At 37.7% G+C, this 12,054-nt stretch overlaps 2 protein-coding genes and 1 long non-coding RNA gene across 3 annotated transcripts; all 3 read right to left on the bottom strand.

Annotated features, from left to right (window-relative positions):
• Nucleotides 1-9,147: 9,147 nt before the first annotated feature.
• On the bottom strand, nt 9,148-9,542 carry LOC116038534. The gene is made up of 3 exons (XR_004102123.1): nt 9,530-9,542; nt 9,327-9,450; nt 9,148-9,188 (listed from the first exon to the last, which is right to left on the bottom strand). It is a non-coding gene; the product is annotated as an uncharacterized LOC116038534 (long non-coding RNA).
• Nucleotides 9,543-9,709: 167 nt separating this feature from the next.
• Nucleotides 9,710-11,140, bottom strand: LOC116038565 (intestinal mucin-like protein). The gene is made up of 6 exons (XM_031283071.1): nt 11,056-11,140; nt 10,462-10,566; nt 10,326-10,366; nt 10,090-10,212; nt 9,861-9,959; nt 9,710-9,769 (listed from the first exon to the last, which is right to left on the bottom strand). Exons 1-6 carry the CDS (start codon nt 11,138-11,140, stop codon nt 9,710-9,712), a joined length of 513 nt encoding a protein of 170 aa, XP_031138931.1.
• A 222-nt stretch (nt 11,141-11,362) lies between these two features.
• On the bottom strand, nt 11,363-12,013 carry LOC116038528 (intestinal mucin-like protein). Its single transcript, XM_031283028.2, has 3 exons — nt 11,925-12,013; nt 11,636-11,811; nt 11,363-11,457 (listed from the first exon to the last, which is right to left on the bottom strand). Exons 1-3 carry the CDS (start codon nt 11,990-11,992, stop codon nt 11,378-11,380), a joined length of 324 nt encoding a protein of 107 aa, XP_031138888.1. The 5' UTR covers nt 11,993-12,013; the 3' UTR covers nt 11,363-11,377.
• Nucleotides 12,014-12,054: the final 41 nt, after the last annotated feature.

Here is a 12,054-nt window from a genome sequence, read left to right as displayed (position 1 = left end):
TACATCTTATAAGTAAGAACAAACTTTTAACAACTGTCATATGTCACATACTTTCAATTGGTGATTGTTAGGAAAATTATGATTTACATTCTATTGTGTTTTATAATATTTAAACTGTTTGCATAGAATGCCATATTATAATGATTGCTCTCACACGATAACATGGAACCATTGGCTATCTTTTCTGACGCACAGTGCATGGTGTTATGCTGAGGAAAGAACATGCAATCCCTGACCAGATATGGGAGACGTCATCGACTCTGACCAGATAACAACTGACGACATCAAACTCTGTATTATGATTGTATTATCACTGCATATCATTAATTATGGCTGTAGAGAGCTTCTCGGCAGACATTTCTGTACAATGCTGTAGTGCTGAAACTGGCTCATTGTTGTGTTCACAAGTAAAAATGAACATTGAGAGATCTTCAGTGGTTCTTGATAATGAAGTTATCCTAACAGTGATACACGCACAGAAATTATTACAATTATATTATCAACAATTATCAGTAATATGAAAACAATAACAGCCTAAGCCTAACTGCCACAAATTGGATGGGAACAAGGGAATAATGGATGGAAGAATTGAGAAATAAACAGTTGCATTTTTTTATTTGATAAATTGTTAAATACATTATCAAACCTGGCAGCCCTTAAGACTACTTTAATAGTTGACAACTAATGGATTCATTGATTCATTTTTGCAGCAATACTTAGTACATAGTACACGAAGGTAAAGAAAGGTGAAGCTCTTAAATTGACACTTAGATGCAGACGCAGCAAAAACTGAACCGTGCTGCCAAATAACTATCAATCACACCTGTCAATCAACGGCAGACATCAAAGCCGTCTTCTGGAAGCCCTAAAATCTAAACATAAAGTCATTTTCAAAACCATCACCTGCAAACTTACTGTACTAGAGGACCTGGACTTAGCAATTGAGACCATAATAACTTATACACAAAGAACCAGACAGCACAGATATTGCCAAATAAGAGAACAAGAATATACTGTATACATTACTTAACATACATTAACATACATATACATTACAATATATACAGTTTTGTATACAGAGGAACCATATTTAGGAGAAACAATCTTGGTTCTATCTTTAAAGATTATTTTTTGGGCTTTTCCACCTTTAATTTGACAGGACAGCTAGGTGAGAAAGGGGAAGACATGGAGGAAATCATCACAGGTCGGATTCGAACCCTGGACCTCTGGGTCGAGGCATAAACCGCTCAGTATATGTGCACCTGCTCCACCCACTGAACCAACCTGGCCACACTCTTTACTGTTTTGTGGAAAATTGAGCTACGCTCCTTGGCAATATTTTACTAGTACCTGGATATCAAGGCATATTACCAGATACAATGATAGTAAGTTCCTACTTATTTCTTACACTTCACACAGAGGGAAAATCTGATTAATTTTGTTTAGAAAGTGAGGAGGGTGTCACTGCATACTGTGTGTCACTGCTAAGAGGTACTAATATAGTCAGTAACAATGCTGATTCAGTGTAGTCAGCTTAGTGTTAAGAATCCCTTCCTACGTGTACACCTCTAGTCGAAACCAAACCATCTGCTTGTCCAAACCTGTATTGAGCCTGGAATTATGATGTATCCTTATTGGCATAATGGCATTTTATTAAAGGAAGATATGGGCCAAATTTGAGGGGTGACTGTAAAATAAAAGGTCAATTTTAGACAGAGTCAACACTAGTTTGAATTTGGCACCTCATCCTAAACTGTATGTGCACTACAACAGGCTTTTAGATGGATGTGGCCCAAAAGATCTAGCTTTTTATTCATATTAAAAAAAACCACAGAGAATATCACCTTTTTTATAGATAAATACCAAAAATAATGAATATTTCTTGCAAGCATGTTCAAATAGTTATTACTTAATTACTTGTTTGCTATAAGTACTACAAGGTGCAGCATGTCAGAACTATTATTGTGGCGGAGGGAAATTTGCCACCGCCTTGTGGGGGAAATATCCAGCACTATACTAAGGAAGACTGAGTGAGCAACAGGATCCTAGTCCCCCCACCCAATGCTTTTAGTCTTTGTACAACTGCTAGCCTTGTTGTGTGTGGTGTCTATCGCGTTGCAATGTGTAATGCTCTGTGTCGGCGAGGTGGGCTTCAGGATTTACTCAATACACGGCAGCCACCTGAAGTGTGTATATGTAGAAAACTCAGGAGTTAAACCTGGTTGACTGCAAAACCCGCCCTCCCCGGATCTAACAGGATAGGTAAGACGCCCCCACTCCTTAGTATAAGTGACTCAAAATTAACATAAACAGTTTTAGCTTAACAAACAAACATAACATTTATTTCTGCTGCATGAATTGAAATTATTCTGTTTTCTTTGTTTTCACAGGAAGTGTAAAACAATTTCAAATGCAGAAAAATCAAAGTGAAATAAAAATGTGGAAAATAATAAAGAGAGAAAATCAACAAATGTGTTTCAGTTGCAGTTCAATCTGAACAAAATAATCAGTTTCACTTATTGTAAGTAGACAAACGTTTCACAGTTCACTTCAGTAAACTCAACCTTTCAAATGAAGTTCACTTGATTCACTTAAAGTTCACTTCAATTCGGTTCAAAAATTCAAGATCCGATTCAAAAATCCAGGAAAAAGTTATACTCTGTCCATTTATGAGTTCATGGGCCAAAAAGTTCAGTAATGTGCACAAAAGAAAGTCTATGAATCCCTTTGCAGGAATATTCACTGATCACAGTTCCATCAAAGATAACTGCACGATTGAACAGTTCAGCTCTGATGACTCACTAACAGAAAATGGTAGTTTGCTTACCAGTGTTCAGTAGGAAAAGAGGAAAACAATTTACATCACCACTCTTGGTTCGTGGATGAGGTGCTGAATGATGACCAACGGATGGCAGGGTACTGTTTCTTCACTCATTGACCCTCAGCGATTGTCCTCGCGATCCTGACGACGGCAGCTTGATTCAACGAGGCCGCAATCCCAGCTGATGGATACGCAATGAGAAGACGAACAACACACGACCCTATCCGACGACTCAGCGAATCTTTTTCTTCACACGACCAGCAGCATTCACGGTTTCAAGTTCGTTAAAAAACTGTTTTAAACAAAGAAAACACGAGAGTATTTAACTCCTACGTGACCGAAACTTAATGAGACTAACAGGTCTTTTTGCCCAGCTTCACGCACGAACACGGCAGAAAACTACTTTTAACACTTACTTTAACAAACTTGTTCACATAAACAAACACTCAGAGGCAACGTCATGCAGCTCTTATATTTGTCGCGGGTCTAAACCAAGGGGGTAAGCCTCTCCTCGGACCGCAAACCTCCTTTGGCGCCATTTTAATGCTACCAAGCCATCACCTCCCGTTAGCATCCCATTGCCTGCCATTCATTTTGACTAGGGCTGAACGATTTTTGAAAATAATCTAATTGCGATTTTTTTCCCAAATATTGCGATTCGATTATTTGTTTAAGCTCTTTGTCTTCTGTATTATTCAACAAAGAAAAGTAATATAATAATTTATAGTATGAACACACAATTACACACTAGACAGTTAAATAAGAAAAATATAGTATATATCTATATATACACACACACAACAGTGTAATTTTTTACAGTGCACAGAGAGGCGCTGCCTCCAGCCCCTCCCCCTCGGGAAGTTGCGTGCTGCCGTGTGCACTTGCTCAGAGAGGCTATCGTTACGTTAGCATGTTGCTGGTGTTCTTGCCGTGGGATTAACTGTACTAATAAAACTGTTGAAACACCGCGGCCACGCTGCTGTGAAAGCTCCCCGAATGTCATTTATCAGAGTCTGATTGTTACCCCTCTCAGTGGCAGCTCCTCCACTCATATCTTTATAACGGAGCTAACCGCTAATCAGAGCTAATCGTTGCCAACCGAGCCTTGAGTTCTGTGTGCCTGTATCCATTAACTGCATGTATAGACTCAAGCCCAAATAAAACCCTTCATTTTATTAAAGTGGCTGTAAAAGTTTTAAACTACAACTCAGAGTTGTTTGAATGACAGAAATCAGCTCAAGGTACGGCGTAGCGTTATCGTGCTAGTTGATGCTTTCTCTGCGGAATGCAGACTGATTTGCTCTCGCGAGTCATGTGACCAAATCGCAGCCTTTGCGATTAGGAAATCGCGTTTTAACATATCGCGATATTATCGCAAATGCATTTAATCGTTCAGCCCTAATTTTGACGTCACTTTGACAGAGAATAACTTTACATCTGAAGCGTTTAAAGACTTTATTTGTCCATTGTTTATTTCTAAAGAAACACGACAATGTATAAAAGGCTCCATTACCTTGTACCTCACGTTATGGCTCCGTAGCAGACGTTTTTGTAAAAATAGGCTAACGATTGTGTCATAACCACGCGACTTACTGTCGCACAGTAGAGGAATTACCGTACAGTACAGGAGAAGCTCGCAGACAGTTTCGTCTCACATTAGCTGTTTAAGTGTAATTACTAATGTTAACTAGCATTTTAGTTAGCAACAATTAGCCTGTGCCTATGTTATCTCCTTACATATACCTACGTTCTCCGTCTCTGCTAGATTGGGAATGATTGAGATTTCTCTTGGCACAGCTACCAGAAGACTTACAACTTTCAGACACGTTGCTCACGGCACATTTACGTCGTCTCTCTCAGTTGGAGGCTGCGCAGTAACCCTAGCCATCACCAGAAAAATGCTTCTATTGTCCTTCACTGGTCTCCGCACAGAGCAACGGGATCTGTTGGTCCACTCTTATACACTGTCTATGGTCTAAACTCAACTTTTTATCGTGACTGACTACCCGAGATCGACATTCATTTTCAGCTTGCCGCTGCTCTTCTTCACTCTCTCTCCTCTCTCCTCGTCATAACCCAAAATGGCGGCGCCCGTGTCAAATGTCAAAATAAAAGTCTTCACAATTTTAATCACAAATTCGTAGATACCCTACAATATGATTAGTTTTGTCAACAAAACCTTCCCACAAAGCACGTCAAAGTAGACACTGTTTTTCGTTTTCTTTGCATACTGTCATGCAAACAGAAAGGCTTGCTATGATGCAGAGTAAACAGAAAAGCTTGCTTTGACACAGTTGTTGACAGTAACATTTAGTTGAAAATTTATAAGGTGAACTAGGGGTGTTTATGGCTATGCGTTGTGCGCGTGTAGAGGGTCTTTCTGAAAACCTCAAACATGTTTCTGAGGTTCTCTGTCCAGAAAGGCTGCCCCAGACCTTAGATTCTCTGTATGTGTTAGTAACTACAACTAACTATGGCTAACTCAACATGTATTATTTAATTTGTAATTGGTTGTAATTTTTTTGAATAAATGAGCATGTTTAACTTAAAAACTAAAACTATGTATCCCATATGATCTTATGATCACAATAAAGATGTTGCACATGTAATGAAGGTGTGCTGCAATCTCACAGCACTGTAGATTAATCTTTAGCCTGCAGATATTTTTGTATTTCAATCAGCAGGGTTTTTCCTGGCTCGGAATGGGCCTTTGGAGACACAAAGCGGGGGGTCTGGGGCCCTTTCCCACAGGACATTTTGAGCATCAGACACTTCATCTTATGCATTCTGATACATTTTCAGGCACAAATTTATGGTGAAAACGTCTTGATTTATGTCAATGAAAATACAAAATGATGGTGGTAGGTAACAATTCAAAATATAAAATATAATGGAATATAATGCAATAAGGGAAGGGGGCTTTTGCAACCGACTACACAAGACAACAAAGTACAGTTCATTTGATTAGTATGAACAGGGCATAATGGTAACTTTTTTCTCAAGGAGCACGTTTAGCTTCTAAATTGAAAAATTTAGGAGTGACTTACATAAGGTAACTACTATTACTCTTGTAGCTAGTTTGTAGAATACTGCAATATACTACTATATACTACTTATACTACAATACAGGAAAAACCTTGATCAGTTGCAAAGCCTATTGACACAAAAACAACCTTGGGCTCCAGATTGCTCCTTTGCTCAACTGAGATCTACATGTTGCACACACTGTATGTAAACACCAGCAGCACAAATCTGGATTATGTGGTTAATACATACCGTATCTCTGAAGTTACAGAATTTAACAGAGGCAAAATCTCTCTTTAGTGTACATTAGATTATTACAAGTACAAACAAGCACTAATGTTCCCCAACATTGTAATTTATATTGTTTAATACTATTTTTCAGGTTGGTGAGCTCCTAAATGTTTCATTACCATCAGGTTTGGCATAACAATCACAGTAAATGTGGATTAAAACCAGTTACAATAGCCTCTGTTTGTGCCTCTCATGTATTACACTGTAGTCACTCACAGAGATAAGATAAGCACCATTACCATTACCTAAAGGATACCTGGCAATATTTTAAAAACAGGTACACTTTCATTAAGGTATTTTCTGTCCACTGCACAGTGTAAAAGATTTCAATATGATGTATAATTCTTGCTTGTTACATACAGAAATAAAACATTGTATTATGTATGAAAATGATGAAAGTAAAAAAAATAACATTAATATAGATGTATCCGTGATAAGACGCTTTAATTTTGGAGAGATGCATCAATTCCAGGCTGCCATCTTTGTTTGGACTTGCGTTTAGAGAAAGAAAGAGAGAGCAACCACTGTTGTGAATGTTCACAGCTAAGCTAAGATAACCAGTGACCGACAATTTGTATATGTTTCCAAACAACGCTAAACCATAAAACAATCATTACTCATCAACTTTTCTCACCATCAGCAACAGCTGCGACCTTTAATTGAACTTCCGGTGGTTCCAACTGCCCCCTCCATGCTATGGTTCTACAGAGTACACCCACAACTATTGAAAATGGGAATGGACGGCAGGACTGCAACGTAGCTGCAACGTGGCTATAAAGTAAAGTAGTAGTAGCATAGACTGTTTAAAAATGAGTAGTAGCAGTAAGATAATTCAGATATGTGTATATTGACAGATATTTACATGTTTACATTATGTGTTTAACACTGTTAAAAATATAAGACAAGATAAAACTTTATTTCTCCAGAGATAAATTCTGTTTCAAGAAATTTGTAGCACAACTCATGTAGTAAGATGACGTAACGAGCCTCTTGTTCTCTCTTCTGCCATTCTCTCTTCTGTGAAAACGTAGAATTTTATGTAATTCATTTTTGAGAATAATGTCATAACTATATAAGATAAAACTATAATCCCCAGCAGGGCAATTGAGCATTACGGCCTATAGCAGCACAGATAGAGACCAGAGAACTAGATAGGAACAGGATACAGATAAGTAGAGGAAATATATAAAAAAAAACTAAAAAAGTTGTCTAGACATTTTTACAGTACAGCAGTATTGTCACTCATTCACTACCTCTGAGAAAAGCACCTACACACGTTGCATACCAGCTGTGCTCAGACCATGCACCATATAACTTTATTTTAGATTTTAATATTTTCAATTATACGAATATGTCAGTCTGAATTTTGGGGAAATGAGTATAAAATGATCCACGCGATATCTAGAATAATTCCATTTGACGGAATTGTGCAGCCATACCATTTCACTCAATGTAAACATCATACATGTAATGAAGATCTGGAACAAGCTGATACAGAATATACAGTAAAGATGTAGCCTACTGTCAATGTGGATAAGATGTTTTTTCCAACATAAAACATACTTTGAAAAAGGAAAAACTGGATGTTCAGGGGTTAACAGTAACAGTTTCATTCATTTTTTCACAAACATTGGGGCATTCACGACTGTGTGGCTATCAGATGACTAGTTAAGTCTAATCATATTCAAGCAGATGCACAGCAAAGTCATCTGCTACATCTCACTATTACTGCTGACAGCTCATACCAACACTGTTTGCTGCCCCAGCTCCCTCCACATCCACAACCTCCTCTTTATGTGCTTTATTTTTTGGGTAATGTTGATTTAACTCCATTTTAATGATTGTGTGTCTGGTTATTAGTTCTCCAGCAGAATCCTCATGACTGCTTGGATTCATTGACATATCCATCAATGAGCAGAGATCTTTTCCACCAAATATAACTGTATAAACATTTGCTATTCAAGATAAATTCGACACATCTATGATCCACACTAACAAATAATGTAATATTAATGAAGGTGCATCAAACAATTGCAGAGATAGAGGACTGACATTATTGACACATTAGGATAAACCACACCTCTCTATTTCAGCACCTTGGACAGCACTCTCATTTTGGATCTTCAGTTCAGAACTCCACCCGTCTCACTCTCTACCTATATTCACCTAAACTACTCCACTTAAAGCAGTCAAGATGCTTGATTCTGCTGTATTGTATGTGTTCTATTGTTCAGTTTGAAACCATGTTTTATTTGAACAAAATGATAGTGTACTTTTCTTTCATTGTAAGAACATACGGTTTATCTTTTGGGTCTGTGTGAAATGAAAATGTACTTTTAAATTAATATAATAATTATTTTTTTAAATTGATAATCCTGATTACAAAAGCAAGTGTGTAAGTAACAGCAAAACACTGACACAATAAGCAAAATAAAAGTTGGCACAAACAAGACTGTAAGTGCTGTTAAATATGTGCCATGTTTATGACACATAATTAATGAAAAAAACATAGTAAATTTATAGTTAATTTCATACAGTAAATAAATAGGAAATGTGTTTAATGTGAAGGTTAAAATGAATGTGATGTAATAGTTAAAGATTTTAGTCCATTGTGTTTTTTGTTCCTCTAGGAAGTTCTCTGTGGTTTCCGCTGCTGCGGAATTTGTTAATGAACCAAGGGAAATCTAACGTGAGCACATATTACGGCGCTCTGTTAATTAAGTTGGAGTTACGCTGTTGTCGAAGGCCAAGGCGAACAGTAAAGGATTTTCAAAGGATTTAAGAACCTCTTTTCAGGCGTGACGTGGATGCATTAAGGACAGAAGAGCAAAGTAATAAACGCCCGTTTCAAAGAACCAACCTGTGTCTATGTTGTCATGAAGAGAGCTACAAAGACAATAGAAGAGATAAGACGTAAACAGAGTTGCATATTTTTATTTGATTAATTGATAAATATTCTCTCTACAAAAGCAATTGCTTTGTAAGAGATGTAATGATTGTTAAGACAATATGGGAACAAGAATGCTGCATAGCAGCTGCTGCTTCTGAGTACCTGAAGAAAGCAGAGACATTATTGATTAATAAACTCAAAATCTGCACAAACTACTCCTAAACATTTAAAAAATGTCCATATCTTAATGGGGTTGTGACTATGCAGAGGAATGAGAAATATTAGTGATATCATCCTTACTTGGTGAAAGTGTTGCAGGATCCTTCACAATATGGCATATCTACCTCCTGGTAGGACTGACAGCCCTTGTGCATAATGTGTGCTTTCATGGATACTACCTTGCAGGCCTTCTCTCTCTCCACACCTTTTCAAAAGAGACACACACTTGGCTTGTTTTCATTTAAGTACCCTATACCAAAAAGTAAAGAAAATGCCATACTCACAGATTTTACAGCCATTTGCTGCAGTCTGAATTGTGCCCTATGGAGGGGAATTCACAACATCAACATAATTAGTGTGTTAACACAGACAATCCAGATTCATTTGTTGACAGTCATAAATAATACTTACAGGTTGGCAGTTGCTCTGCTGGAATGGCGGGCAGACAATTTGTGAATTGAACGTTAATCAATACAGGTGTAATGCTGACACTTATTCTCAGTTGGTGACCAGGTCTCTCCTGGCTATAGAGTAGTGAAATGGATGTACAGATATCAAAAGATAATTTAGGCTATTAAACATTATCATGTGGAATCAAAGCCAACAGAGACTTACCTTCAAGAGCTTCTTGGTATCATTAACACTGACGACACAGTGTGTCTGTACACACTTTCCACAGCATTCACCTGAATCAGTTTCCACATATTCATATCCCTGAGAAAAAGGGGAAATTAGGTTGCCAAGTCCAGTTTTACAAGTTCTCTCTCAGAAAAGATATTATGAGAAAAACAACTTGTATTGTATGTATTGTGTGTATGAATATAATGAGTGTAATTTCTCTCACCGTGTCACAGTCTTCTTGACATTTCTGAAACTCACAACGTATCTTGAATAGACCAGAACCGGGGTCCACCTCATTGGTGCAGGCACAATCCTGACATAGAGGTGCAGGAACTGAAGAACCAGGCTAGCAAATAAAGAAGACATGTATTCATACTATAGTGTTTATAGCCATATAGAATTCGTGCAGCAGAAATCATTAAAATAACATATATATTTTTTCTCCATTTCCTTATTTACCTGGTATTCATTGTCTTTGTGGACACAAACTCTTTTAGGCTCTAGAAAAGAGTAAGACAATGGAAATTACGTGTGTTAAGTGTCACTACCATCATTAGGTTTTATGAACAGGCAAACTATGAATTAATGCGCTTACCACATCTATGTTCTGGACAGCATCTTCCCTCAGGAACACTGACAACTGGCATATACCCTACCGGACAGTTCATGTTGGTGATTGGGCAAGTGTTGCTGTGGCATTCTGTGGAGACAGTAAATAGTTTAAACCCATCAAGATTGGTATCAATGTATATAGCATTCTGAAAACTCTGAAGGACAAATGTGCATTGATGCGAAATGTCTTATGGCAAACTAAAGCAGAACAGCAGTGGTCTGATGGCATAGTTTGGTTGATGAGGACAAACCTGGGACCAGTGCAATTTGTTATAGGTGGTGTTGGGCATGCCTTTGGCTTGCAAGTCACAGTCTTGGTGGACTCCTCACAAATGCAGTTTTGGCATTTGTACTCAAACCTCTCATTAAACTGAAAGAATATACCACAGTAGTGACTTAATTGTTGCTTGCAAGTAAACAACACAAGTTAGGATTTTAACTGAACATGACTAGAACTACTCACCTGACGAGGAATGCCCTCAGGATCAAGACATCCTGTTGAAAAATAAGCCTTTCATGATTGATACAATATATTCAGCTCAATGTTAAGACTAGAGGTTGTATACACCACACTTACCACATGTATTAACACATATGCCAGAGTCTTTGTTGAAGAGTTTCATTCCATCAGGACAAAAGCAGCCCTCGGTAGTGTAGTTCATGGTTGGTTCATTAGAACTGTAATAGTGAATCATCAAGAAAGAACAATTAGTTTACGTTATTTCTTTAAGATCTCTAAAACATAGTTAATTTAAAACACTGTATTCTACTCTACTTATTGTTATGATGTTGTTAACAAGACACATCTTACTATCCACTAAACTATCCATTAGGAGTTTTGTCTCAGAAAATGCTAATGTACACAATGAACTGTAAATAAAAATACACTTTATTTTTTATTAAACTTTCTTGTCTTCACAGGTTGGCTGTTCTGCAGGACCACATGGCTTGTAAACTTTGTTTGATGGGCAGTCACTTGCTGTTAGTGAAGAAAAAAACTCAATTGGGTCTTTTTTAAATGCATACTGCCTACCTAGTGTATATAATAAAATATGCAGCTGCCTGTTCAATGTGTGCTGGAAGCAACAAAAACTAAAAGAATTAAGTTGATGTCACTGATCCCAGCATTTACAGTAAAATAATGAGGGGTTGCTTACCACACAACCTGGTGTGGTTCCTCCAGTGCAGACAAACCCCAGCCTGAGCACAGGCAGCAGCATAAGTCTGCAAACTTGTACAATCTACTGCTGGGTTGGAAACATGGCAGCTATCAAAAACACAACCTCGATAGAAATTGTCAGGAGAGACAAAGGGATGGCACGCTGCAAAGAGACTGTAAAAGTAAAACACAAACAAAAAAACAGATAAAAATTGTGTTTTAACTGCAATATGTCAGCCTTATGGGGATGCATGTGAATTGCTACAATAAATTAGATATTTGTCTACCTGCTCTTAAGCAGGTGACATATGGAATCTGGCTTGCATGGAGTTAGGGTTGGTGGAGGTTCAGGCATATTGGTGGGCAAAACAGCTGCAGATGATGGGTGTCGGTGCATCCACAGTCTCCTGGATCACT

Source organism: Sander lucioperca, chromosome 7 (genome assembly GCF_008315115.2).
Source record: "Sander lucioperca isolate FBNREF2018 chromosome 7, SLUC_FBN_1.2, whole genome shotgun sequence".
NCBI classification, from domain to species: domain Eukaryota; kingdom Metazoa; phylum Chordata; class Actinopteri; order Perciformes; family Percidae; genus Sander; species Sander lucioperca.
Note: the sequence above shows the minus strand (reverse complement) of the source record. Positions and strands in the feature narration are given on the sequence as shown.

Excerpts from the sequence above, each read along its gene's own strand:
- LOC116038565 (XM_031283071.1), bottom strand. The coding sequence starts at position 11,140 with ATGAACTACACTACCGAGGGCTGCTTTTGTCCTGATGGAATGAAACTC. Across the intron at positions 10,567-11,055 it reads CATATGTGTTAATACATGTG|AATGCCACAGCAACACTTGC; the intron begins GTAAGTGTGGTG and ends CTGTCTCCACAG. Across the intron at positions 9,960-10,089 it reads GTCAAGAAGACTGTGACACG|GGATATGAATATGTGGAAAC; the intron begins GTGAGAGAAATT and ends CCTTTTTCTCAG.
- LOC116038528 (XM_031283028.2), bottom strand. The coding sequence starts at position 11,992 with ATGCCTGAACCTCCACCAACCCTAACTCCATGCAAGCCAGATTCCATA. Across the intron at positions 11,812-11,924 it reads TGTCACCTGCTTAAGAGCAG|TCTCTTTGCAGCGTGCCATC; the intron begins GTAGACAAATAT and ends TTACTTTTACAG. Across the intron at positions 11,458-11,635 it reads GAACCACACCAGGTTGTGTG|CAAGTGACTGCCCATCAAAC; the intron begins GTAAGCAACCCC and ends CTTCACTAACAG.